Below are 23,711 nucleotides of genomic sequence, written 5' to 3' on the forward strand. Positions count from 1 at the left end.
CCACACATGTATGGCTAATAAAAGAAGGACGTCAAGATTACACAAGCACCATTTATGGTGGCCGCGGAGTACAACGACATAAAAAAAATTGCGACATGACCCTAGTGCCTAATAAATTGGGATTCTGGAATTTTGGTTAGCCTTTTGTTTTTTAGGTAAGTCTTAGCTTAATAAACCAGAAAAAGGACGGAGCATGCTATTTTCCCAGGCCCGTTTCTATTTCCAAACAGGAATTTGAATTGGCCACCTGAGTTGATTCCAACTCTCTCACAAGCAAACAACACAACTGGAATCGAAGCCCATTTGTTTCCTTTTGATGTGATGAATCGAAGCCCATTACAATTCCCACTTGCTATGGTCAGTTGGTCACTCAATTCAGTTCTTCCATCACAATGATGGCATCCAAACAGGGCCTAAGGTTATGATAAATGAATGGGCTCTCCATGGCCGTCTTCTGCCCCCCTACAAACCGGCCCAGGTTTTCATGGGCCGCGCGCCGCCGCCGCCGGTGCCCGGTGTCCCACACGCTATTAGTCCAACCCCAATCCTCTCGGCTCGCCCGTGACAGCGTGTCTGGAAATCCCAATCTGCGCCTCCGCCTCCACCCCGCACCTGCGCCTAAAACCCTAGCTCGCCTCCCCCCTCCCCGCCCCCATGGCGCCGAAGAAGCGGAAGGCGGATCCGGCGGCGGCCGCCGGCGCCGACCCCGCCGCCCACCACGAGAAGCCCGAGCAGAAGCCCCGCGTCGGGACCATCTACTACCCCATCACCGACGACCCCCCGGAGCCGGCCGCGGACGCCGCCGCCGCCGCCGCCCTGGAGGAGGAGGACCTCGCCTACGACTACGAGGAGGAGGACGTCACCAAGCTGCTCGAGCCGCTCTCCCGGGAGCAGCTCGTGGCCCTGCTCCGCGCGGCCGCCGAGGCGAGCCCCGCCACCATGGCGGCCGTGCGCCGCGCCGCCGAGTCCGACCCCGCCAGCAGGAAGCTCTTCGTGCACGGCCTCGGCTGGGGCGCCGGCGTCGAGGACCTCCGCTCCGCCTTCTCCCGCTTCGGCGAGCTCGAGGACTGCCGCGTCATCACCGACAAGCAGTCCGGCAAGTCCAAGGGCTACGGCTTCGTGCTCTACCAGTCCCGCACCTCGGCGCTCCGCGCCCTCCGCCGCCCCCAGCTCGACATCGGCGGCCGCCTCGCCTTCTGCCACCTCGCCGCCTCGGGCCCTGCACCCCCGGCCTCCCAGTCCCATAACCCTAGCTCCAACGCCAACGCCAGCTCAGGCACCACCAACAACAACGCCCCCGCTTCCTCCTCCTCGCTGCCTGACAACATGCAGCGCAAGATCTTTGTTGGCAACGTGCACGCTGATGTTGATGTAAATCGCCTCTATGAGTACTTCTCGCAGTTTGGTGAGATTGAAGAGGGGCCGCTGGGCTTTGACAAGAGCACCGGCAAGCCCAAGGGGTTTGCGCTGTTTGTTTACAAGTCTGTGGACAGTGCTCGCCGCGCCCTGGAGGAGCCTATGAGGAATTTTGATGGCAAGATGCTCAATGTGCAGAAGGCCATAGATGGGAGGACAAAGGGCTCATCCGGGTCCAACTCGAGTGCTAACAATGCCAATGCCACCGCTGCTTCTACACAAATGACCGTGCCCTCTATTGCCGCCATTAATCCATATGATCCATCAGCGTATGGTGCCGCTGCTGTTCATGACATGGGGTTCGCCCAGCAAGCTGCCTTGCTGGGGATGGGTGCACAGCAGCAAGCGTTTGCGCAGCCCAATACTGCAATGCTGGCCATGATGGCAGCCGCGATGCAGAACCCAGCCATGCTTGCATCGCTAAATCCAGCTTTTGCTGCTGCTGCATTGGGCGCCGGGGGGCAATCTGGCATTCCTGGTTTTGGAGCTCAGGGCTTTGGGACACAAGGGTTTGGGGCTGCTGGCGTCAATTTTCCAAATGCAGCAGGTCTTCAGGGAGCTGCAGCATATCAAGGAGGGCCTCCTGGTTTTCAGGGGACACCTGGGTTCCCCACTTCTGCTGGGTTTCAGGTCGGCCAAGCAGCTTCCCAAACGGGCACAACTGCAGCGGCCACTGGTGCTGCTGGTGGTTATCAGGCTGGGGCTGCTGGGCAGGGCCAAGTGTCCAATACCCAGATTGGTGGCACTGGTTTTCAGGGTGGCTATTGACAGCACTAGGTATATCAACTCACAGCCTCTTCCATTCCAATGCCACACTCACTACTATTGATTTGAGTTCTTTCAATCTCTATGCATTCTATCTGAGTTGGTGATTTTGCTCTATAGATTTCTGATTGATTCTCCCTATATGTTTTTAGTTTGGCATCTGCTGGTCGTGGTTCGTTCGTGTGGTTTTGCATTCGGATGGATTTTGAACCTGTGTTGGTGCCGAAGTATTGCAGAAGGGCTGTTGACTTTTACTGTCAGATGCTTTCGAATCAGATACCTTTGTGGCAGTATTTGCAGAAGGAACTTTCTTGAAGTATTTATGTTGTTTCTATTGCCAACTATGTACTTTTCCAGTTGCAACTTCATCATGTACCTTATAGTTCTGTAGTTGGTTTCATGTACTGAAGTATCTGTATTTGGCTACTTGGGATGTCGTCTGGTCTTAATGATAATGTCGAATGGTTTCTGGGCACTTGATCTCATTCTGGTTGCAGTTGCAGTGGGATTTGGAGGAATGGGATATCCATATCTTTTTGCATCCATCCTGGTAATTTCTGGCTTGAGGTTGAGTTTGACAGCTGTGGACTTTTAAATCTTCAATTATAGGGAGCTTTATTCTCTTGGAAGTTGCTTCTTAAAGTGTCCACTGTTTTACTTTAGCCATGAGACATCGGTTTAAAGCGCGCCACATTATATACAATCTCAAATCGGCGGTGTGCATTTAAGGGTGGTGATCAACTGATCATAATAATTCATTAAAAGAAACTAGACCAATAGGTGCTAGCTGTGGTGGCTTTATAGTTAGGGCTCATTCGGTTTGGAGGAAATCAAAACGTAGGAATTAGGAGTAGTATAGGAATATGATAGGATGGCTTGCCTCGTTCCTACGCGTAAAATGAGCTTTGAGTGGATGTGTAGTTTCCTCCAAAAACACGGGAAATGAGTAGTATTCCTACGAAATTCCTGCATGCATTTCCTACAAACCGAATGCATACATAGGAAATTTTCCTCTGGAATCCTTATTCCTATGTTTTTCCTACGAAAATCCTCCAAACCGAATGAGGCCTTAAGGAGAGACAACCATGAGGCCCACTGCAGAGCACAGGGCTTGGACACAGGTGTCAGGCTTGGTGCACGCCCGCGCACAACACCTATAGCCAACTCAACGATCAGTTGAGAAACTGATCGTAATTCATAAGGAACATTCTCTTCGAGGCATGTTCTTTAAAAAGTATCTTGAACTCATGTTTGTTAAGTCAAATTGCGCAACCAGTTGTGCCTGGGCTTTTCGTAAGTAGGTTCTTAAATTGATTAATTATTTGGTTATATGGTATATTCATTTTTTTTGAAATGATTTGATCTTCTTTTTCCCTTGCTGTTTTTGCTGGTGCTCCTGGTTTCAGCCAAGCAGTCCGTAAGTGTACTGGTAAACAATGCCGTCTTATGTTGCGTTTGTATAGTGGGTTTGATTAACAATTTGGGCTCTACAAAAATGATAAAAATCATTGCGTTCCAATCCAAGTAGAGAATTATCTGATATCCATCATATTCTCTGCATGTTATTCAGCTTCTTGGTTTGTACTCCCTCCGTTCCTAAATATTTGTCTTTCTAGAGATTTCAACAAGTGACTACATACGGAGCAAAATGAGTGAATCTACACTCTAAAATATGTCTATATACATCCGTATGTGGTAGTCCATTTGAGATCTCTAAAAAGACAAATATTTAGGAACGGAGGGAGTATGTAGCAAAATCCTGGATGCAGTAGCTGAAGTTGATGTTGCACAGTAGTCCATTTTTTCCATTTTTGTTATGACAACAGCGACGTAGTTTAAATATGTCTGATGTTAGGTAAGAAATAGGCGCATCTAGAAATAGTGAAGTAGATTCGAATGTAGAATTTTATCAAACCATTCTGGTTGACATTGCAGTGGGATTTGGAGGAATGTGATATTCATCTCTTTTGCATTTGTCCTGGTAATTTCTCGCTTGACGCGGAGTTTGACAGCTGTGGCCTTTAAAATCTTCAATTATAGGGAGCTTTATTCTCCTTGGAAGTTGCCTCTTAAAGTGGGTCCTGTTTACTTTAATGATAGTGTCGACATTCAGTCTCTTAACGGATCATAATTCATCAGAAGAAACATGACCTCTTGAAAGCATGTTCTGTGCAAACTAAGTGTCTTCAACGTTATTATAAAAGATCAAAGCATAGCTTTCAGAACTCATGTTTGGTCAGTCTCTTTGCGAAACCAGTCATGCCTTGGCCTTTCATAATTAGTTTCCTGGGTAGGCATTTCTTTTTGTTGTACCACACTAAACGAATCAAATTTCTGATGATGTTAATTGCTTGTGTTACATTTGCTGATCAGCTAACTACAAACGTGTAGTAAAATAGATAATTATTCTATAACAATTGATATCTTTTTCCCGCAAAAAAACAACAATTGATATTTGATTTGCAATGATTTGATAATTCGTTTGGCTTTCATGTTCTTGATTTTAACCTGGTCAGTCCAAACATCACTAGAAGTCTACTGGTAAACAATGTCGGGTTTTGTTGGCTTTGTATAGCTGGTTTGATTGAACAATTTGGGCTCTAGAATTATGATGTAAATCATTTCCTTCCAATCCAAGTTTAGGCTTGTTTTGCCTCTATGTTTTTGCTGATGATCTTAGTCCAAACATCACCAGAAGTCCATCTACTGTTAACATTGTCGGGTTTTGTTGGCTTTTTGTAGCTGGTTTTATTGAACAATTTTGGCTCTAGAAAAATAATAAAAATCATTCCCTTCCAATCCCAGTTTAGGCTTGTTTTACCACCATGTTCTTGCTGATGATCTTGATTTTAACCAAGTAGTCCAAACTTCACCAGAAGTCTGTAAACAATGTTGGGTTTTGTTGGCTTTATATAATGGGTTTGATTGAGCAATTTGGGCTTGAAAAATGATAAAAATCATTCCCTTCCAATCCAAGTTTAGGCTAGTTTTGCCTCCATGTTCTTGCTGATGGTCTTGATTTTAACCAAGCAGTCCAAACATCACCGGAAATATACTGGTAAGCAATGTCGTGTTATGTTGGCTTTGTGTAGCGGGCTTGATCGAACAATTTGGACTCTAGAAAAATGATAAAAATCGTTCCCTTCCAATCCAAGTTGAGGCTTATCCAATATCTGGCATTTTCTCTGCTGGTTATTCAGCTTTTGCTTCCATGTATTTGAAGATCTATCGTTGAACATTTGTAGGCATACTTTCTGTTCTTCCCATTTTTGTTGTGACAACAAAACCGTAGTTTAAATATGCTTGATGTTAAGGCCACAAATACGTGGATCCAGAAATAGTTAATTAGGTTCGAATAAAGAATTTTATCATACTATATGTCTGAAGTGTAGATTCTTTTCCTGTTCTCTTGATTGTCTGCCAGAGTGTGTTTTGACAATGCTTTAGGCTATGTTTGGCAGCTTAGTTTTTTAAATACTGGCACATATGGCATCAAGTAATAGAGCAGTTCCATAAACAGGTGTTTCTCCAATACAATGGTATTTTTTAGTATTTGAGGAAGTGCTCTGCATCTCCTTTTTCTAAACCGAACTGAGAAAGACTCTGGTATTAGCAACTGAAGTATTCATTGCCCAGGTATTAAATTACCATGGTTTTGGAATAACTATGCTATAGTATCTGTTTGGTTCTGGCAAGTATCTCATGAATAGTTCTGGCAAGCATCTCCTGAATACTACTCCCTCCGTTTTTATTTAGTCCGCATATTAGCTTTGGTCAAAGTCAAGCTTTGTAAGTTTTGACTAAGTTTATAAACAAAAATATTAATATATATAATAAAAATCAATATCACTAGATTCATTATTGAATGTACTTTCACATCATATAGATTTGTTATGGTAAATGTTTATATATTTTTCTATAAACTTGGTCAAACTTTGCAAAGTTTGACTTCGGTCAAACCTAATATGCAGACTAAATAAAAACAGAGGGAGTACTAAGGTTCTGCCAACAGATAAATTTAATGCCTGAATGTTTTTCCTGCACTAGAATATAAATTTGGTAAGGCTAGCTAGTTTGCATGTGAAAACCGTGCCAGTCTATTAAATTACTCCCTCTGATCCATATTAATTGACGTTAAGTGTGCATCAATTAATTTGGATCGGAGGGAGTAGTAATGTCATTGGCCAAATCATGATGTACATGATGATATGAATTGTGTCCTTTTGAGCCATGAAGTGATGAAATGTCACAAGCAACAAACTTTTATTGGCTATACAAACACATACTTATCTGCTTGCCCATATTCTTAGTTGCCTTGCCTCTCTTATCCTTTTCAAGTAGTGGTGGTAATGCTGCTTTAAATTTAGGTTTAGTGTGAGCTTTTGAGTCTTTTTTTTTTCGTTTATTTAGGTTTAGTGTGAACAGTTAGCCGGTTGCATGGCTATGCTGCATTATGGCTGCACTCTTACTGTCATAAAGCTTGTGTTCTGGGGTGTTGGGAACGATGCCTTTGGTAATTTGATTGAAAAAACCATTATTAGGCAACTCGTGTCTATAGTTATTCACATGTTGAGCAAGCGAAGTTTATACAAGTTTTCATTTCCTGTGGAATCATATTGCTTCAATTCTCATGGCATTATATTGTTCAAGTCCTCTGTATCCTGTTTGTTGAGATGTATTTTTTCTGGGAAGCTCCAGTTTGACGACTCGACTGGATTTTTACTGCACCGATTATGCAAAGTGAAAACCACCGCGCAGCTGTAAGTGTTTGGGGGTAGATTTCTGAGAGAAGAGGTAGATTGAGGTTTTGGTTATGCAGAGTGCGATTTTTAGGTGGCACACGGAGCGGTCGGTGGGTCCGGCAACCTAGAGCCTTTCTTTTAGCGGTGCTGACTCGAGAGTGTTTATGAGCAGCTGATATCGAAAGTTTCTTGTGCCTTGCACAAGTTGCGAATCCTATTCGCCGACTTGCCGCCCCCCACAAGCATCCAGCATGCAAAGTGACCTGGTGCTTTCCTGTGCTGCTAAACGCTAATCTGCACCCGTAATTTCCTCGGCGTCGACCCGTTTGCTGTCAGCGTGGACGCCGTTAAGCACGCGTGCTGCCGGTGCTAAACCTGCCGTGTTACGTGAAGAAACGGGCCTGATCTGACCTGACGTTACACAGATATTTCTCCTCTGCCCGATCTGTCACGGCCGTGTTCTCACCTACCACAGCCGCTGGCCTTCAATGCTCTTTTCCAATAGGCATTTTTTTTTCAATACGAATCAACCTGTGGTTGAGTTGGTTAGGTGGACAGTGGTATCCTCAACTCATCAGGGTGGTGCCTGCATTATTCCTAGATTTATTTCAGGATTTCCGGCGATAGGGATGAGTGTATGCGCCTGTATATGAGTGTTTGTGTCTGTAATGATGCTAAAAAAAATAGGCATTTTCTTTTCAAGAGCTCCCACCACCCCATGCGGTGCAAGGACGCGGAGGGGACACGTCACGCGCAATCCGCCGACGACGTGCTCCCGACCCGGCGATGTGTATGACTTCCGGGGCCCGCAGGTGCGGCCGCTCCGCTCCCAACGGGCGGGCGACGACGACCGGCGCTCTCGGTGGGGATCTGGCCGTTTGATCCGACGATGATTATCCCTTCCTTCCGCCTCTCTCTCTCTCTCAAACGGATTTCCTGCCATGCACCGGGTCCTTGTACAATCCAGCGGAACAAAGTCTCTCTTCGGTCCTCGGGTTAGTGGAGAATTCACGTCTTTGCCCTCCGCGCACACATCACTGCCCACCTGCCCCTTCTGCCCGTGCTGCCCGCTCCTCTATCCCTTCTCTCTCCAGCATCCTCTTTCTCTCCTCCCTCCCATGGCCATGGAGTCGGCCTAGCCAGTTGTGCCCGTTGAGAGCGCTCATATACCCTCAGAGACGGACCTCCAGATCTGTGGTCTGTTGTAGTCTCTCTGCTTCCTCAAAACAAGGTAACCTCTCATGTTTACATCGCCTTTATTAACGCATCTCAACTGCTTTTTACACCTGCTTGTGGTAGTATGCATAATCATATCTCTTTTGTTCATCCTGGTAATTTACCCTAGCCGCTCAAGGTTTGAGTTGGCACCTGTTCTAGGCTCTGCTCTGCTCTGACAGACCACGGCAAATTGTGCTATGAATTCGTTTGCGTGCACCTGCAGAGTCTGAAACCTTCAGGATTCAGCACAGATTTTCTCACTCGCTGAGAGAAATAAATACTAGTGCTCTCGTTTTCTGTATACTCGTTTTCCTCTCTTATCTTTCCCTGGCACTTCTGTGAGCTTTCTGTTCAGAGAAAAGTTGTGTTTTCACGTCTCTTCTCTGACCTACCAGTAGCGGAGGATAGGGTGGAGTTTTGCTAGAATTAGGCGCAACAAAATCTCTGGGAAGAATCGCTTTTTTCTGCCGGCCCAAACCTTGTTGGGAAAGTAGAATGTTGCGGGCGGAGGTTTTAAGGTTTCCTGCTGCTGTGCTTGTGTGCTGCTGCCTCTGCCTCTAACTAACGGTAAAAGTAAAGCCTTATCTCTGACTGACGTGTGTTGATTTCTCCTGCCTGCCCACGTGTTCAGCCCCTGCAGCCGCGTCCGGATCGGATGGACACCGCCATGCACCCCGCCGGCGGCCTCGCCGACCTGCTCACCGACAACGCCGGCACCGGCACCGGCACCGAGGTAAAAACCAAACGAAATCCCCGCTACAAAAAATCACATCTCTCTCTGTCGTTTTACTACGTACTATTTTCGTGTGTACTTTGAGGTTCTTTTTTCACCCTCGAGTAGCATGCGTGTATTTTTTTATATATGAAAGAAAGATGTGCGAAAGAAAAAAAAATATCACGGCCGTTCCATCCAGCTTTTGTACCGTTGTGAGAGTGAGATATGGCTTGGACTTTTCCGGATGCGGAACCGTGTGGTGCGCTCTAGGCTGCAGTTTTCGGTTGTGGCCTTCAGTTCCGTGTGGGTGGGCCCCTGCCTCAGCCCGCTCCTTGGTCCTTGCTTGCTTCTTTATTACAGCTCCTTGCCACTCGGCCCCGAATATTCGCTCCCCACAGGCCACGCGAATATGCCTTCAGAGATGCTCTCCCTCTCTGAAGAAAAAACTTCGTCAGTGTGTGGCTTGCTTAACCTGCAAGCAGCAGTGCTAGCAGGTGCTTAGGTCAAGTCAAGAGACGGTATAGCATATTATGCTATGGTTAATCACTTTCTTAAGCGTGAGACAGGCTGTCTTTGACGCTAGAGCTGTCGCTCCTTCGGCCCCACCTGCCTGTGCCTGCTCGCCATTGAGAGTGACACAAGGGACTTTTCTGTAATTATTTGGGGTGGGGGGTCCTCTGACTAGAGATATTTGTGATAGGGTCACTGTCCATGTTTGTCCACAAAGCCAAGGGGCTTCGCTGCAAGTGAGCACCACATGATTTTGTCACTTAAGTGCTCCCAACCACAGCATGGTCCAGAGTAGCATAAAAGTACAAGGTATGCAACTGCGTGGACACATGATTGTTGTTATGGAGGCTGTAATATTCCATCTTTGTGGCACTCTGAAATAGATTCACAAGACAGATAGGTTGAAGGTAAACTGGCTGAGCTATGTATAAATAATAAAACTGAGGTTGTTCAGCCTCTTTACATGAGGGGTGAGATCAGGCTTCACAAGCCTTAAGTTTCAGCTGGTCTGCTCCTTAACTGCTAAGTGCTCACAAACAGTACACAGCAGCCGGTTCTAGGATATCAAACGGGGTTGTTGTTTATTGAGCTGTGCTCTTGTTGCTTACTAATATGAGATGCTAAGTTTACCATTAAGAAAAAGGAATGATCTGCTGCCATGCCCCTCGTTATTTACTAGCTTTTGGCCACTTTACTAATCCTTTGTTCTTGTGTTGTGCTTGTGGGTTTTTAAGCTTTGTTTCAAGCTTTGGTCTGGATGCTGTTTGTGCTTGTGGGTTTTTCAGTTTTGTTTCAAGCTTTGGTCTGGATGCTGGTTTTTTGACTTAACTATGTTTGCCTGATCCTTGTACAGGGCATTATTTGTGGCATGCCAGACTTCAAGATGGGTGGAAAGAGGGGCGATGAATCTGCCCCTACTGATGCTGGTGATGAAGATGGCGAAGATGATGACGGGGATGAGGATGGTGACTTCGCGGAGGGCGAAGAGGAAATCTCGGAAGGAGAGGAGTATGACAACCCCAAGGCCAGTGACGCCAAGAAGAAACAAATAGGCGAGGGTGAGGAGAATGGCGAGGATGATGAGGAAGAACAAGAGGAGCAGGACGGTGGAGGAGGTGACGACGATGATGATGATGACGACGATGATGACAATGAGGACGACGACGATGATGACGACGATGTCGCTGCTGAAGACGATGAGGATGGAGTAGAAGAGGAGGATGACGACCAGGACAACGACGATGATGAGGAGGACGATGACGAGGACTCGCTCCAGCCCCCGAAGAAGAGGAAGAAGTGAAGCCCTTCGACGCGGCTGCTTTAGTCACCATGCAATGAGATGTGCCTGTTCTTCACTGTGTTCTGGAAACTTTCCTTAGAGTTAAAAATGCCCCACACGATCACAATGTGTGGGCTTGTAGGAGCGATTAGAGGGAACTTTGTTGTCACCGTTGCTTTGCTTCTGTGGAGTTGATCGAACAGATGTTTCGCTAACATAATTGTACCTGAGTGGCGAAAGCCTCAAGATTTGAATATGTCAGTCAACTCTTTTTATCTCCTTCCGGCATCGTTCTGTGCAATCTTGTTCAGAACACATTGTGTTGGTAGCTCCTTAAATAAGGCCAAATCACATTGTTGATAGCTCCTGGATTTATCGTGGGTGCTGTCTGGTTTCTGCATAATTCTGCTGATGATGGTGACTAGATGATTACGCTAATGTCTAGATATATGGCTTGTTAGTGTAGTACCCCCTCCGTTTCAAAATAATTGTCTCAACTTTGTACTAACTTATTTTAATATAAAATTGTACTAAAGTTATGACACTTATTTTAAGACGAAGGGGGTATTTTCTATATAATTAAACAGAACACATCTCTGTCCAAAAGAAAATAAAAGAACATCTCCCTTGGTCTTTGCACACTGTCCAAGCGGCATGGCTCAGATGTCACACCCATAGGCGTGATCTAGGAAGGTGCCAAAGTGCCACTTGATGCCACCCTTCAGAGAAGTAAGAATCGTTACATCCCTGATAGGAGGTTTCTTTTTCCCTTTGGCGGTTGCGATTGATAAGGCAATCATCCTCTCCAAGCTTCATCAATGAACCCATGGAGCGGCCAATGGCAGGAAAAGGATCCCAGTGCCTCGGCTCTGACTAATAGTTTAGGTTAGGTGACCGGTGGCGAGAGAGGATCCCAGTGCTCCGTCTCCGGCTAGTAGTTTAGGTTAGGTTTTTTCTCGTAGGGGCGCTATTTGGGTGGATGGTGGCGTTTCATCTTTGAGCTAGTCTTTTCGGCTCTGATTCACCTCGAGTTTGTCCATCGGGACGGAATCAACGGAGCTATGGCCTAGATTTCCGTCGTTTCCTTGGGTCACCGGGATTAGGGTTTCTCGTCGTTTGTGTGCGACGACGAGATTTTGCGTCGGGCGCTTTAGATTGATTCAAGGGTTCAATTTGATGACTGCGGCTATGAGGCGCAGGTCCTTAGGTACACGTGCACTAAGACTTTCCGGCTGTTATCGACAAGATTAAGCGACTCTTATAGGGAAACAGTGAAACGGTGTGTCGGTAGCTTGCTCTAGGTGGTGCAAAGTCCTTGATGTAATCATTGTTGCGTTTGGGATGCTTTGTACATCTTATGAACCTTTATAGTATTATTTGGGTCATTTTTCGCAAAAGAAAACACACTAGAGAGTGGCTTATATTTAGATATAGAAAATTAATTCAAATTACAAACATTAAAGATCAATGAACTTGTATGTTGAATTCCAATACTATGATGCATTATCGTGTATCTATCTGGTATTGTTGACAAGCTTTAAACTTATGTGTCTACAAGTCCAAATAAATGTATGTGCTCTTAAATTTGTAAGCGCTGCTACACGGACGATAAATTTACCGGCCGACGCCTGCACGATCCTACTTGGCAGAGTCAAGAGCTAGCATGCATGCAGGAAGCGATGTTGAGGAGGACGCATCGCTCGCGGATCGTGCAGACAATGTCGTGTGTAAAGCAATTCCGTAAATTTGTGGCTCAATTTTTCTTGGTCACAAGATAGCCAGTTGTCCAAGGTCTTTTCCCATATGAGTTTGATTAACGTATGCAAATTTATACTAAAAATGAAAATTTCCATGCATTGCAACAGGCATAAATAGGTTAACCCATGATTTATCTGCCCATATTAATTTGGTTATGCAAAAGAAATATGATTATCACAGAAGACAAAAATTTATTTGGTAAGTAAATAAGAGGTGGGGCAGTTAAGGCGTCTGTCAAGAAAACCCGATGGAAAATCAGATATGGGAGAGGAAAAAATCAAATAGGGAGAGAAGGAGGTGAGAAAGCAAACATAGGTAAGATTGAACAAAATAGGAGGGATTTTTAAATAGTACGATGCATTTAGAATTACAAATGAGGCAATTTGGTACTCTCATACAGTCATACTCCAACTCACTTGTATCTAAAGCATGCCACGTGACAAACCCTAGCCACCAACAATCTCCTCGCCCAGTACGTTGGTTCTCCTCCCCGTCAGACTTCTTGTCACTGAGACCGGGGATCTGGATCCTGTGTAGATTAAAACTTTCTATGTTAATTTTGTGCATCCTTGGCGGTGGGGTAGCCAAGGTGGGGGCGACATAGTGTGGAATAAGTAATTATCGTTTGCAAACTCCATCCTCATCCTGGCATGTCTAGCTTTCGCGGCCAACATCGGTGAGATAGTGGTATTTTGGGAAAAAAAACATTTCATCATAGTGTGATCATGGTCTTTTCTTTCAACAATTTGGCAATGAAGTGTTGGTTTGATAACCTGCCTTATGAGGATGTGTCTTTAGGTACGGTGCATTCAATGGTTTAAGATTTTCACCACTGACGGTGGACGGTTGATGTGGCTATTCAAAACTTTCGAAGTTGGTTAATCTTGTGCATGTATGGTCTTATGCGGTTTGTTTTCCAAGTGCGAAGAAGAACATCAGGATGTGATTGGTGGAGCTAGAGATGACTAAATTAGAGTGTTCTAATATAACTTTTAAGTCCAGTAATGTTCTTTGCTAGTCATGTTTGTTCATTCCGTCTTTGATTCGTTGTAAGTCTTCATTTTGTTAATAAACTAACATCTTGGGTCTAAAAGAAACATGTCACGTAGAGGGGAAAACACTTAAGATGGAGATAAATACCATCATATCTTATCAAGATATTGCTCCTATCATGGAACCTGAAGTTGTAAAATGCAAAAGGCATTAGTCCACCAACTTGGGGGCTCATGTTAATAAGCCTTGCTCGGACTGACTGCATCTACATGGCGCGCCATACTCGCAAATCAATCAGAGTGACAATGGGCAGGGCGTCGTGTACTTGTTGCGATTGTATTTTAAGCGTTTTCCCAAATCCTCATTCTCGGTCTTTCCACTCGTCCGCCTCTCTTATTTCTTTAAAAAAAATCACGTGTAATTTTATTCAAAGCCAACAACCATTACTTGTACAATGTTTTGGATCATAGACCCAAAAATTGCAGAATAACTCCTACACTAAAATTACAATAAAACATCTTGAAGATTTAGTCTCTGTAGCGACAATCCTCACAAACATGAACTACTACCAAGGCCTCCATAAATACAAGATCAGCCTCTTTCGTCTGTGTAGCGACTAAGGTGCATGACAAAGAACAACCTCACCTTAGGTATCCACTCCCATGACTTCTTCTCGCAGGATCAGGGCCGGCAACAGAGCTACAAATCCATCATGGCAGCCCGCCTCAGCCCTGAGTCATCTCGCGCTACCACTGTGTCGGTGCACATGGAGTGGGACGGACATTGGCCAGATGTCCACAAATGGTACACTACTTATCAAGGCTTCTACGACAGAGATGCGTTGGCATCATAGTGTCTAAGGGTCGGCGAGGGTAGTGGTGATTTGTGAGTAATAACATTGTTTTCCCGTCCAGCTACGTGTTTCAAGATCGTCCTTGGTCGGGATAACTCCTCTTCAAAGACACCATAGAAAAATCATTATTTTTTAGAGGAACTTGTATTTTTCCAAATTGATCCATTATTGCCAACTGGCGAGTTGAAAGATACAAGCACACGATACATTGGGACAACTGAGAGCGGAACTCATTGCACCCTTGCAACATGGACAAATGCCTCGGAGTGCTGAGAGCGGAACTGGACAATATGGACAATATGGACAACTGAGAGCGGAACTCATTATTGTCAACGGTGCACTTTATCTGCCGCGTTCGTGGCGTGCATCGAGATGTAACTAAGGTCTGCCAGCCTGTTATATAGCTACTGCAACTGACAATATACTATTCGTCCTACAGAGCATAATACCCGTGCCTTGGTCCAGTATAACATGCGCAGCTATATGTGTGCCACCGTGCATTCTTAACCTATCCTAGGTTTGGAACTAGTTCGAGCTGAGAGTGGTATCTGTTCTTCGCACACATTGTGCCGGAGCTTAAATGCTGATATCGCACTGGAGACTGGACTCTGATAGACCCCACTAGTTTCGGGTGAGCAGTGGCACCGGTTCTCTATATCTTTAGTGTGTGGGGTGGTGGTCATCGTCACAACACAAAAAACACGCGAGGAGCGCCGATCTGCCATTCGACAAACTTCAGATGTTAATGGAGTTTGTCGCCATGGAAGGAAATCTAAGGTACATATTGAAATTTGCAGTTGCTTAGGTTATAGTCCCAAACTTACTATCGATTGTCAATGATATGGCTTTTGTAGATCTCCTTCAAGCTTGATCCCGCACGGATTCACATCGTGCGATCGTGATCTGGATGTGCTCGCCACCCCAACAAAGTGCGCATCCGGATCATCACCAGCATGCTCGATCAGTTGCTGAAGTTGTTCTAGTCCGTGAAGAAATTTGCTGATTGATGGTGGAGAGGGTGAACTAGATGCCATGCGGGTAGCGTGCATAGTGATCGGCGCTAGCGTCCTCATCCATTTTGGAGACTGAAAGCTGATCTGGTGAATTTGTTAGAATATGTCTAGCCTGAATGCAATCGAACACGGTTGTTATCATGGGACTTGCTTGCTCTAGTGTATGCTTGGATTATATTTCTCAAGCATTGTATCCGTTTGAACAAAGCGTACCAATATGTATGTGTATGGCCCGTGGGGCTTGCTGGCTGTAATGTCTGGTTTAGTTATATTTTTTAAGCATTGTATGCGTTTGAACAAAAATCGTATATTGCACCGAGTTCACAGCTAGAAGAAAATGCAAGAAATCTTGAATGTTGTCAGGGACGGGCGTGACCGAAAATAATTCTGAAAAATATATCAAAGCCGACTAGGGTACATTCCTCTCCTGAATACTGACATGCTGAACTCCGAAAAGATGACCACAGAGTGTTTATAGATGATCTGATATGCTGCACCGCTGTGTTATGTGCATCGGATCGGTTCCGTTCAAGCTTCAGAATTTCGTGCAGGGTGGCGATGCGTGCCAATGCTATGTGTTTCCTGTTGGAATGTACAATGAACGTGAATACTCTGTGGTATGGACTTGTTCCAGTACAAAATTCATCTAGATACCTTTGTGGTCGGGCTCTGAAGATTGTCGCCGTCGGTATTTCCTCGTGATGTAAATCGAACAAATGCCTGACTGCTCACTGCAGAGCGAGCAAGCTAACGTAAGTATATTCCTTCTTGTTTTATGAAGCTTGGCTAAATCATAAGATCAAAATGGGGGGTCTTGATATTACCTTGAGAACTTTTCAGTCATTACCGTGGGGTATGCTCTAGTCCATCCAATAGAATTGCAAGGCAAGCTAGAGTACATTGATTCCGCACATTTGAAAAATGCCCTGGGGGAATAATCCTACTACCTTGAAGCATTCGCAATTGACTCTGCTTGAATTCTCGTCTAATGGCTTCGATACTATGAATTCAGCGGCCTTCAGGCTGTGTACCCCTTTTGTACTAATGCTTGAGTCCAGTCTGTTGAACTCTATGCATACTTCCGATAAGTCTGTATGTCCTGGGGGAGTAATCCTACTACCTTGGGGCAGACCAAAGGCATCATTTATTTCTTGTTCTGTGATTGGTATTTTCCTGGTTTGATCTAGTGCTAAGATGCATTGCTCGGGATCTACTCTCACCATCAGTGAAGAACTGAATTTCAAATTGAGCTTGTGGGTAATTTTCAAATGCATGAGTCCACCAAATCCAGTCTCGGTGACAAGCCCGCGTTTGAAATTGCTAAACTGTGAGACTAGACAACAAAATTTCTGGATCGATATGCGAGAGGTAAGAGTTGCATCAGCCAGAACATTCCTGCCATTGATACCAGTCTGGGAAAAAGGGGGGGAAACCTGTGTTGAAATATTTTTGATTGAATCAAATTGGTTCAGAAAAAACGCATCTATTCTAACAGATCGCTGGGTCAACAAACCCAAAACTGTGATATTGTTGGTTGGGATAAAGCCATGACTAGGCACATCGATTCACAGATCTAGCAAAACAAATCTTTACCCAAAAAGAAACTACTCCATCTAGACTTCAACTTACCTGGTGGATGTGGAGCGGGACGGTGTGGGAGAGGTTGAAGGACTGTTGTTGGGAAGCTTAACGAGCCCACACAGGGTGCGCCCGTGGGAGATGTGTGCCGGACCTGCCGCTCAGCATCTGGCACCAGCTCGATCCGTTCTTCGACGAGGCGAAGCAGTTCTTTTTTTTTTGGGTAGGTGAAATGGAGGTGAGGGGGGAGAAGAACAGTAAATGGTTGGATAGCTGAGGGCATGGAGTTATCTGGAGCAGGCCCGGGCCATAAAAAGTGCTATAGTACGCGCACCCATAGCTTACAACAAAAATCTGTGCCGTATCATGAGCTGTGTTCATTAAAAAATAGTGTTACGGGTGGGGTCTATTAATACATTCACCATCATTAATGGTGGTCGACGACGAGGGCCTGTGTTTTTTAGATTTTGAGAAACAAAAGGAATAAATGCAATGCAATAATAGAGTGGCAAAGAAAAATGATAAATAAATGGTCGGTAAGGGCACGCTTCATGGTACAAAATGTTACCTGAGGTGAGGTGGCACTTGTTGCAACCAGTTCCAAAATGCTCCCCCTTAAGGTGCGAGCTATGCACTACAACATGGACGACCACGGGGGTCCAGGACCAAAATCAGGGCAATACGGTGGAAACCGCGTGAGATACTGCAACGTGGAATGAACTGCGATGTCCATATACACAGGCGCAGTTAATGCTTGAGGGTGATCCACATGCAAACGGGAGGTGCGGATATGCATACCAGTGGACGCCGTGCACTGAAGTCACTTTTCGCTCTGGTCCATCTCTTTAACGCCCGCTCCCCCTTCCTCATTTTTTTCTCCTCTAGCCCTTATTTGCTTCAGGAGAGCAACACTTAGTCAAATGGGGAAGCTATAGTGGGACCACCTGTGGACACCGGCACCGCCGCACAACTCGTCGTCGCCCAACTGCGGGACCACATTGTCATCCATGGCACCTCCCCGCAGCCTCGCCTCCCTCCCTCACCGTCTCCAGCGAGATTTTAACATATTTTGTTCACCTTTTCGTCTTACCCATCGCTTCTCCTCGACTTCCAGCAAAGTCGCACCACGCATGGAGGGAAACCTACATAAGGAAATATAGTGAAACCTGACTGCCCACCGCCATCGCCAATTCTGAAGAATCATTGCATATCGGACCACGTCATCGTGCCACTAGGAGAAGGATGAAGAGAAGAAGCGCCCAAGTCGTGGCCCTATGGAGGACGAATTTTGTCTACTTTGTCGAATGATCCATCGTTGCACGTTCACGTCGCGCGCGATGAGCCTCTACCATAAGCTCATGGCCATCACCTAGAGGCGGAAAAGTCATCGTTGACCTTGTAGAAGGAAGAAGGAAGAAGGAAGAATAAATTACAAAAGAAGCTTTCATGTGGGGTTAGGTTTATTTTGGGATTAAGTTTGGAGGTTGGCCTAGACGACAAAAGTGTAACCCTCAATATAAGAAATTGAAGGATAGGGGATGAGATGGGGGCATTAAAAAAATAGGTAAATACATCCGTGGTGCTTCAACTTGCCACGGATGTTCAGTTTAGTGCCTAAACTTGAAAAATACATCGAACTGGTTGTAAAACTTGGCACGAACGTGCAAATACGGTGCTAATCACATCCGTCGACGTAATGTGCGTCGAGGTGACACCGTATACAGGGCGGAGCCAGGGGGGACGAGCCGGGGCCTGCCCCCCCCCCCTCCAACCATCGACAATTTTAGTAGCAGCGATGAGTAATTAACAACGAGATTAGATCAATATATGTACTCGGCCCCCCTATACTCGAATCCTGGCTCCACTACTGACCGTATATGACTGATGTGGCACAGACATGATGTGGGGCCCACTTATAATTACGAAACATAATTACTGGAATGGTAAACGTCTCTATGATTAGTGGGCCCTCCTGTCAGTACCTTAGCAAAAATAAAATGAAAATTGCAAAAACTGGGATCGAACCAGCAGCCTGATGGCACATTGCCTGCGCTAGCCACCAAATAGAACAAGTTTTCACATTAAACTAGGCCCCTTAAGCATAATATACTTAACCACAAACTCCTGTGTCCTGAAACGGGATGCAGCCAGCGGCCCATATTGCACACGTTATTTTTTTACAGTAAATATAATACATAAATAATAATCATAATAATAAAAGTACGATTCAAATATTCATGTGTTATAAGAAAGTACTCATGCCACACAATTATCCATGTGCACACAAAGTAAATATATAGAGGTATACCCTATAAAATAAAATAAATTATTAAAAAATAATCCTGCAATATATAGAAATATTAACTTATTATTTAGAAAATACTATTTTTATAACAAAATTATTATTTATAAAATATATTTTAAATTTTATTATTTAGAAAAATAATTAAACACTCATGGATTATATTAAAAAAAGTATTTTCGAATAACAAATTAATATTTCTAAAAATTACAGAAACATTTTTAAGTAAGATATTTTATTACAAACCTCTATATATTTATTTTGTGTGCACACGGATTATATAACACATGAATATTCAAATCTAGCTTTTATTATTATGATTATTATTGACATACTTCTTACATTACAAAATAATGTGCACAAAATGGGCACAGGTTGCAACCCATTTATGTATGCAGGAGTTTTCGGTTCACATACATTAAGCATGCGGGGGTTACATTCTCTTGAAAACATGTTTAGTGGAATGGTGAGCGCAGGTATTTCCCAATCGTTAGGTCGCAGGTTCAATGCCCGTCTTGTATATTTTTATATTAATTTTCTTACTAATTACTTACCGACAGATGGCCCCATTAGTCAGGTTTATATATAGTACTCAAGTAATTCAGTTTTGTAGTCATAAATGGGCCCTACATCATGTCAGCCATACACGATGCCACGTCGACGCGCTTTATCTGTATGGATAGGATTAGCATCGTATTTGCACGTTCGTGTCAAGTTTTAGAATCAGTTCGGCGTATTTTTCAAGTTCAGACACTAAAATGAATATCGATGACAAGTTCAGGCACCACCGGTGTATTTACCTCTTAAAAAAATAGGGATGGACATAAGATGCCTGATATAGCTATAAACAAAGTGTGGATAATCATTCGGTTATCTGTGGCTACGCTCGATTGTCGATTCCATCGATGCGTGCTATGCTACATTACTATGTTCATCCTGGCCGGCCTCGAGAAAAAAAGCCAAAGACTTGCAGGAAGCCAAAACGGTAATATTATTACCAGGAAAAAGAATATTCTTTCTTTCTACGTGCATATAAAAGAGAAGCATCGATCAGACCGCCTTGGAGGTCTGAAGGAGCAGCAATGGCGCAAGAGCACACCCAGCTCTCTGTCCGCGGCCTCAACCTGCACATTGCTCAAGTAGGAAAAGGTCGGTGGCTTTTCTCTCCGTTGTCATAGCCATGGCGACGGCCAGCAGAGTAAGTGAGCAGCTAATGGATCTGTGCATGCTTTGTGTTCATCTTGTAGATGAGCTTGGGACGGTGGTGTTCCTGCACGGCTTCCCGGAGATATGGTACTCGTGGCGCCACCAGATGCAGGCCGTGGCCGCCGCAGGGTACCGCGCCATCGCGCCGGACTGCCGCGGGTACGGCCTGTCGGACCAGCCGCCGGAGCACGAGGAGCCCTCCTGGGAGGACCTCGTCGCCGACGTGCTCGCCATCCTCGACGCCCTCTCCATCCCCAAGGTAAGCAGCACCACCGAAGAAAACCATGGCCCCAAGTCCCAACTCCCAAGCGTCCATGAGTGACCGACGTCTCGTTTCCTTTCCTCGTGCGTGCGTGCGTGAGTGCAGGTGTTCCTGGTGGGCAAGGACTTCGGCGCCATGCCGGCGTACGACTTCGCGCTGCGGCACCCGGGACGCACCCGGGGCGTGGCGTGCCTGGGCATCCCCTTCAGCCCCGTGCCCTTCGACTTCGCCGGCACCATGCCGGAGGGCTTCTACCCGCTGCGGTGGCGCCAGCCGGGGCGGGCGGAGGCGGACTTCGGGCGGTACGACATCCGGCGCGTGGTGCGCACCATCTACGTGCTCTTCTCCGGCCGCGAGGTCCCGGTCGCCGAGCAAGGCCAGGAGACCATGGACCTAGCCGACGGCTCCGCGCCCCTGCCGGAGTGGTTCACCGAGGAGGACCTCGACGTGTACGCCGCGCTCTACGAGAACTCCGGCTTCGGGTACCCGATCAAAATGCCGTACGGGTCGCTGGACAAGATGGCCACCCAGCTGGAGGCCAGGTTCGAGGTGCCGGTGCTGATGGTGATGGGGGAGAAGGACTACGTCATGAAGCTGCCGGGGTTCGAGGCCGCCGTGAGGGGCGGCATGATGGCCGGCTTCGCGCCTGACCTCAAGGTCGCCTTCGTCCCGGAGGGCAGCCATTTCGTGCAGGAGCAGTTCCCGGCGCAGGTCAACGAGCTCCTCCTCGGCTTCCTCAAGGATCACCCGTGATCCCGGCCGTTGTGGGGATGACACTGTTCACAGCCGGAGGGCTCAAGTAGTTGCAACTGGCAACGGTGAATGGTCGCTTGCCTTGCACTTGCACAGCGACCACCACGTGTATCCTTGAAGCAAATATCCAAATCCAAGTGCCCCTGTATACATTTTTCATCCCAAGTCTTATTCGATGTCAACGAAAATGTTTAGATCACATACAAAGGTTACCAATTGAGAAACCATCAAGCCAGGCAACAAATCGGTTGGAGTGAAGGTTTTCAACAAGCCTCTATGATATCAAGAGGTTCTCCACCATATCAAGGTGGTGGCGGCCTCTACAGCGTGCACATGCGGTGCCTGCTAAGAGTGCGTTGGATCGTTGTGTGCTCCAGACCCGGTGATTGTGGCTTGGCTGAAGCCTCCTATTTTAGGTGTTGGGCTTTGGTGTGAGGTATGGGCATGCGGCCTGGACAATACGCTCCCCCCCTCCTTCTATGATCAAGTTGATAGGAGTAGCGATAAATGTTGCCAAGATGTATTACTTTGTAAGGCCTTAGTGCATAATTAATAAAATGGTTGTATGCATCGCCCTGATGCATAGGCTGGGGATCATCCTCTTTTTCGGAAAAAAAATCATCGTATCATAGAGATGTAAGTTTATAAGTTATTCTAAAGTAACAAAAAAATCTAGTGAAATAATGTTCCTCCTTATCTTATTACCTCTCATCTCATCTGAACAAACAACCCACCATTTGTTATATTTGTAAACAAAATAAAAAGACATATACAACCCACCATCTATCATTAGCCATTCTTGGACAGTGTGTAACTAGCCTATAGACCAATAAACATTTATATGTCTGAACATTTTTTTCCTTTCATTGCTTCTTTTAATCTTACTTTTTTACGAATTGATATACTATCTGTTGCATTGTATAAAAATGTTTTTGCATGGGTTTGAGTTGTCCTATGTGAGGTTGTTCTTCTTGAACGAAAGCTTATGAGGGACAGGAAGGAGGTTTCTGTGCCTCAAGGGCCTCAGAGTGAAGGAGTTGTTTAGTTGTCCTATGGACAGCCTCCGCTCTCCGGCGCCCTAACTTATATTATCTTTTACAGTAAGGCTTTTGCCAACTCTTCAAGCGCAAACAATCAAACTTGGCTAACTACACTTGCAACTTTAAAGATGCTTTGAAAATACTACAAATTAAGATTTTGTAACAGTAACACTAAACTTAATATAAGTTGTCCTTTATATTTTAATAGGTGATTATAGTTATGCCACACTGCACAAAAACATCAACTCCGCAAGTGAGGCCTAATAACTTGCCTCGTTTAATACGTCAAGTTCAGTATGACTAGGATAATGTAGGGAGCCGATGTAGAACACAAATGCAGTATTTTATGGGTTTGATGACGAAGCTGAGTAGAACACCTTTTCTTGCCAGCAAAAATGCGGATCCAGGAGGTGGTGTGACATTGATAACTTGACCCTGAAGGGAAGGGAAGTGCAAAAGGGTCAAATGTTCCGAAGGGCATTGCCGTGGCATCGCAAAGTGATATGTTTACCCTTTGTTGTATTTCATGTGTAGTGTTATGTGAACAGCAAAGTGGTGGAACGAATGTATTAGATGTGTATATGTGTTATGTGAACATCCCTGATCATCCTTTAGATCGGGGGATTTATTATCGGAGCGATGGTCCAGCCCATGTAGCTCTTTCTAACCAGCTTAGTTTAGATAAAAATTAACCCATGAGCCAAGTTCATGGACTAATACATTGCATTTTACAAATTTTATGGACTAAAGTGAATAAGCGGGACAAGTTCATATACCTCATGTACAATTATCTTTTTTTCCGCTCATGTGAACCTCTAAAATGATTTCCACAAAAAAAGAGGAACCTCTAGAATGATAATATCTCATACTAAGATAAAAGTGAGTGCAGTAGCTAAACTCGTGAGATTTATGCATAACTCCATTTACTAGAAAACACTTGAAAACAATTATTTAAACTATGCAATAGAGACCTGATCATACTCCGGATTGGGCCAGGTAGGCTTAACAAAGCAGTCCTAGAATGCCAACCCCGACCCAAAACACATGTATAGTGTTTGCCCCTAAAAAACATGAACAAACATGAATAGTATTTATTCCTCAAAAACACATGAATAGTACTACTCCGTTCCACAATGTGTAGTGTCAAAAAATGTCTTACATTATGATACAGAGGGATTATTTTATTATTTAACTTAATCATTTTTGGATTATTTAAATACATTTTTTGAGGCACATTTAAAAATACCGACGTCCCAGTTTCGAGTTTTTTCCGAGCTTCTAGGCCAGGCTTTGGGAGCAAAAAGTTAA

The 23,711-nt window shown here is 45.1% G+C and overlaps 3 protein-coding genes and 1 long non-coding RNA gene across 4 annotated transcripts; 3 read left to right on the plus strand and 1 right to left on the minus strand.

Moving 5' to 3' along the window:
• The first annotated feature begins 550 nt into the window (after positions 1 to 550).
• LOC125540146 (UBP1-associated protein 2B-like) lies at positions 551 to 2,656 on the plus strand. Its single transcript, XM_048703737.1, has 2 exons — positions 551 to 2,193; positions 2,334 to 2,656. The coding sequence occupies exon 1, from the start codon at positions 655 to 657 to the stop codon at positions 2,182 to 2,184; it is 1,530 nt and encodes a 509-aa protein (XP_048559694.1). The 5' UTR covers positions 551 to 654; the 3' UTR covers positions 2,185 to 2,193; positions 2,334 to 2,656.
• Positions 2,657 to 7,860: 5,204 nt separating this feature from the next.
• Positions 7,861 to 10,924, plus strand: LOC125540147 (phosphopantothenoylcysteine decarboxylase subunit VHS3-like). The gene is made up of 3 exons (XM_048703738.1): positions 7,861 to 8,154; positions 8,773 to 8,874; positions 10,220 to 10,924. Exons 2-3 carry the CDS (start codon positions 8,797 to 8,799, stop codon positions 10,664 to 10,666), a joined length of 525 nt encoding a protein of 174 aa, XP_048559695.1. The 5' UTR covers positions 7,861 to 8,154; positions 8,773 to 8,796; the 3' UTR covers positions 10,667 to 10,924.
• A 4,710-nt stretch (positions 10,925 to 15,634) lies between these two features.
• LOC125540149 lies at positions 15,635 to 17,158 on the minus strand. Its single transcript, XR_007297219.1, has 4 exons — positions 16,892 to 17,158; positions 16,087 to 16,695; positions 15,917 to 15,993; positions 15,635 to 15,844 (listed from the first exon to the last, which is right to left on the minus strand). It is a non-coding gene; the product is annotated as an uncharacterized LOC125540149 (long non-coding RNA).
• Positions 17,159 to 20,123: 2,965 nt separating this feature from the next.
• On the plus strand, positions 20,124 to 21,590 carry LOC125534378 (epoxide hydrolase B-like). Its single transcript, XM_048697629.1, has 3 exons — positions 20,124 to 20,291; positions 20,390 to 20,607; positions 20,716 to 21,590. Exons 1-3 carry the CDS (start codon positions 20,225 to 20,227, stop codon positions 21,361 to 21,363), a joined length of 933 nt encoding a protein of 310 aa, XP_048553586.1. The 5' UTR covers positions 20,124 to 20,224; the 3' UTR covers positions 21,364 to 21,590.
• Positions 21,591 to 23,711: the final 2,121 nt, after the last annotated feature.

Source organism: Triticum urartu, chromosome 2 (assembly GCF_003073215.2).
Source record: "Triticum urartu cultivar G1812 chromosome 2, Tu2.1, whole genome shotgun sequence".
In the NCBI taxonomy this organism is placed as follows: domain Eukaryota; kingdom Viridiplantae; phylum Streptophyta; class Magnoliopsida; order Poales; family Poaceae; genus Triticum; species Triticum urartu.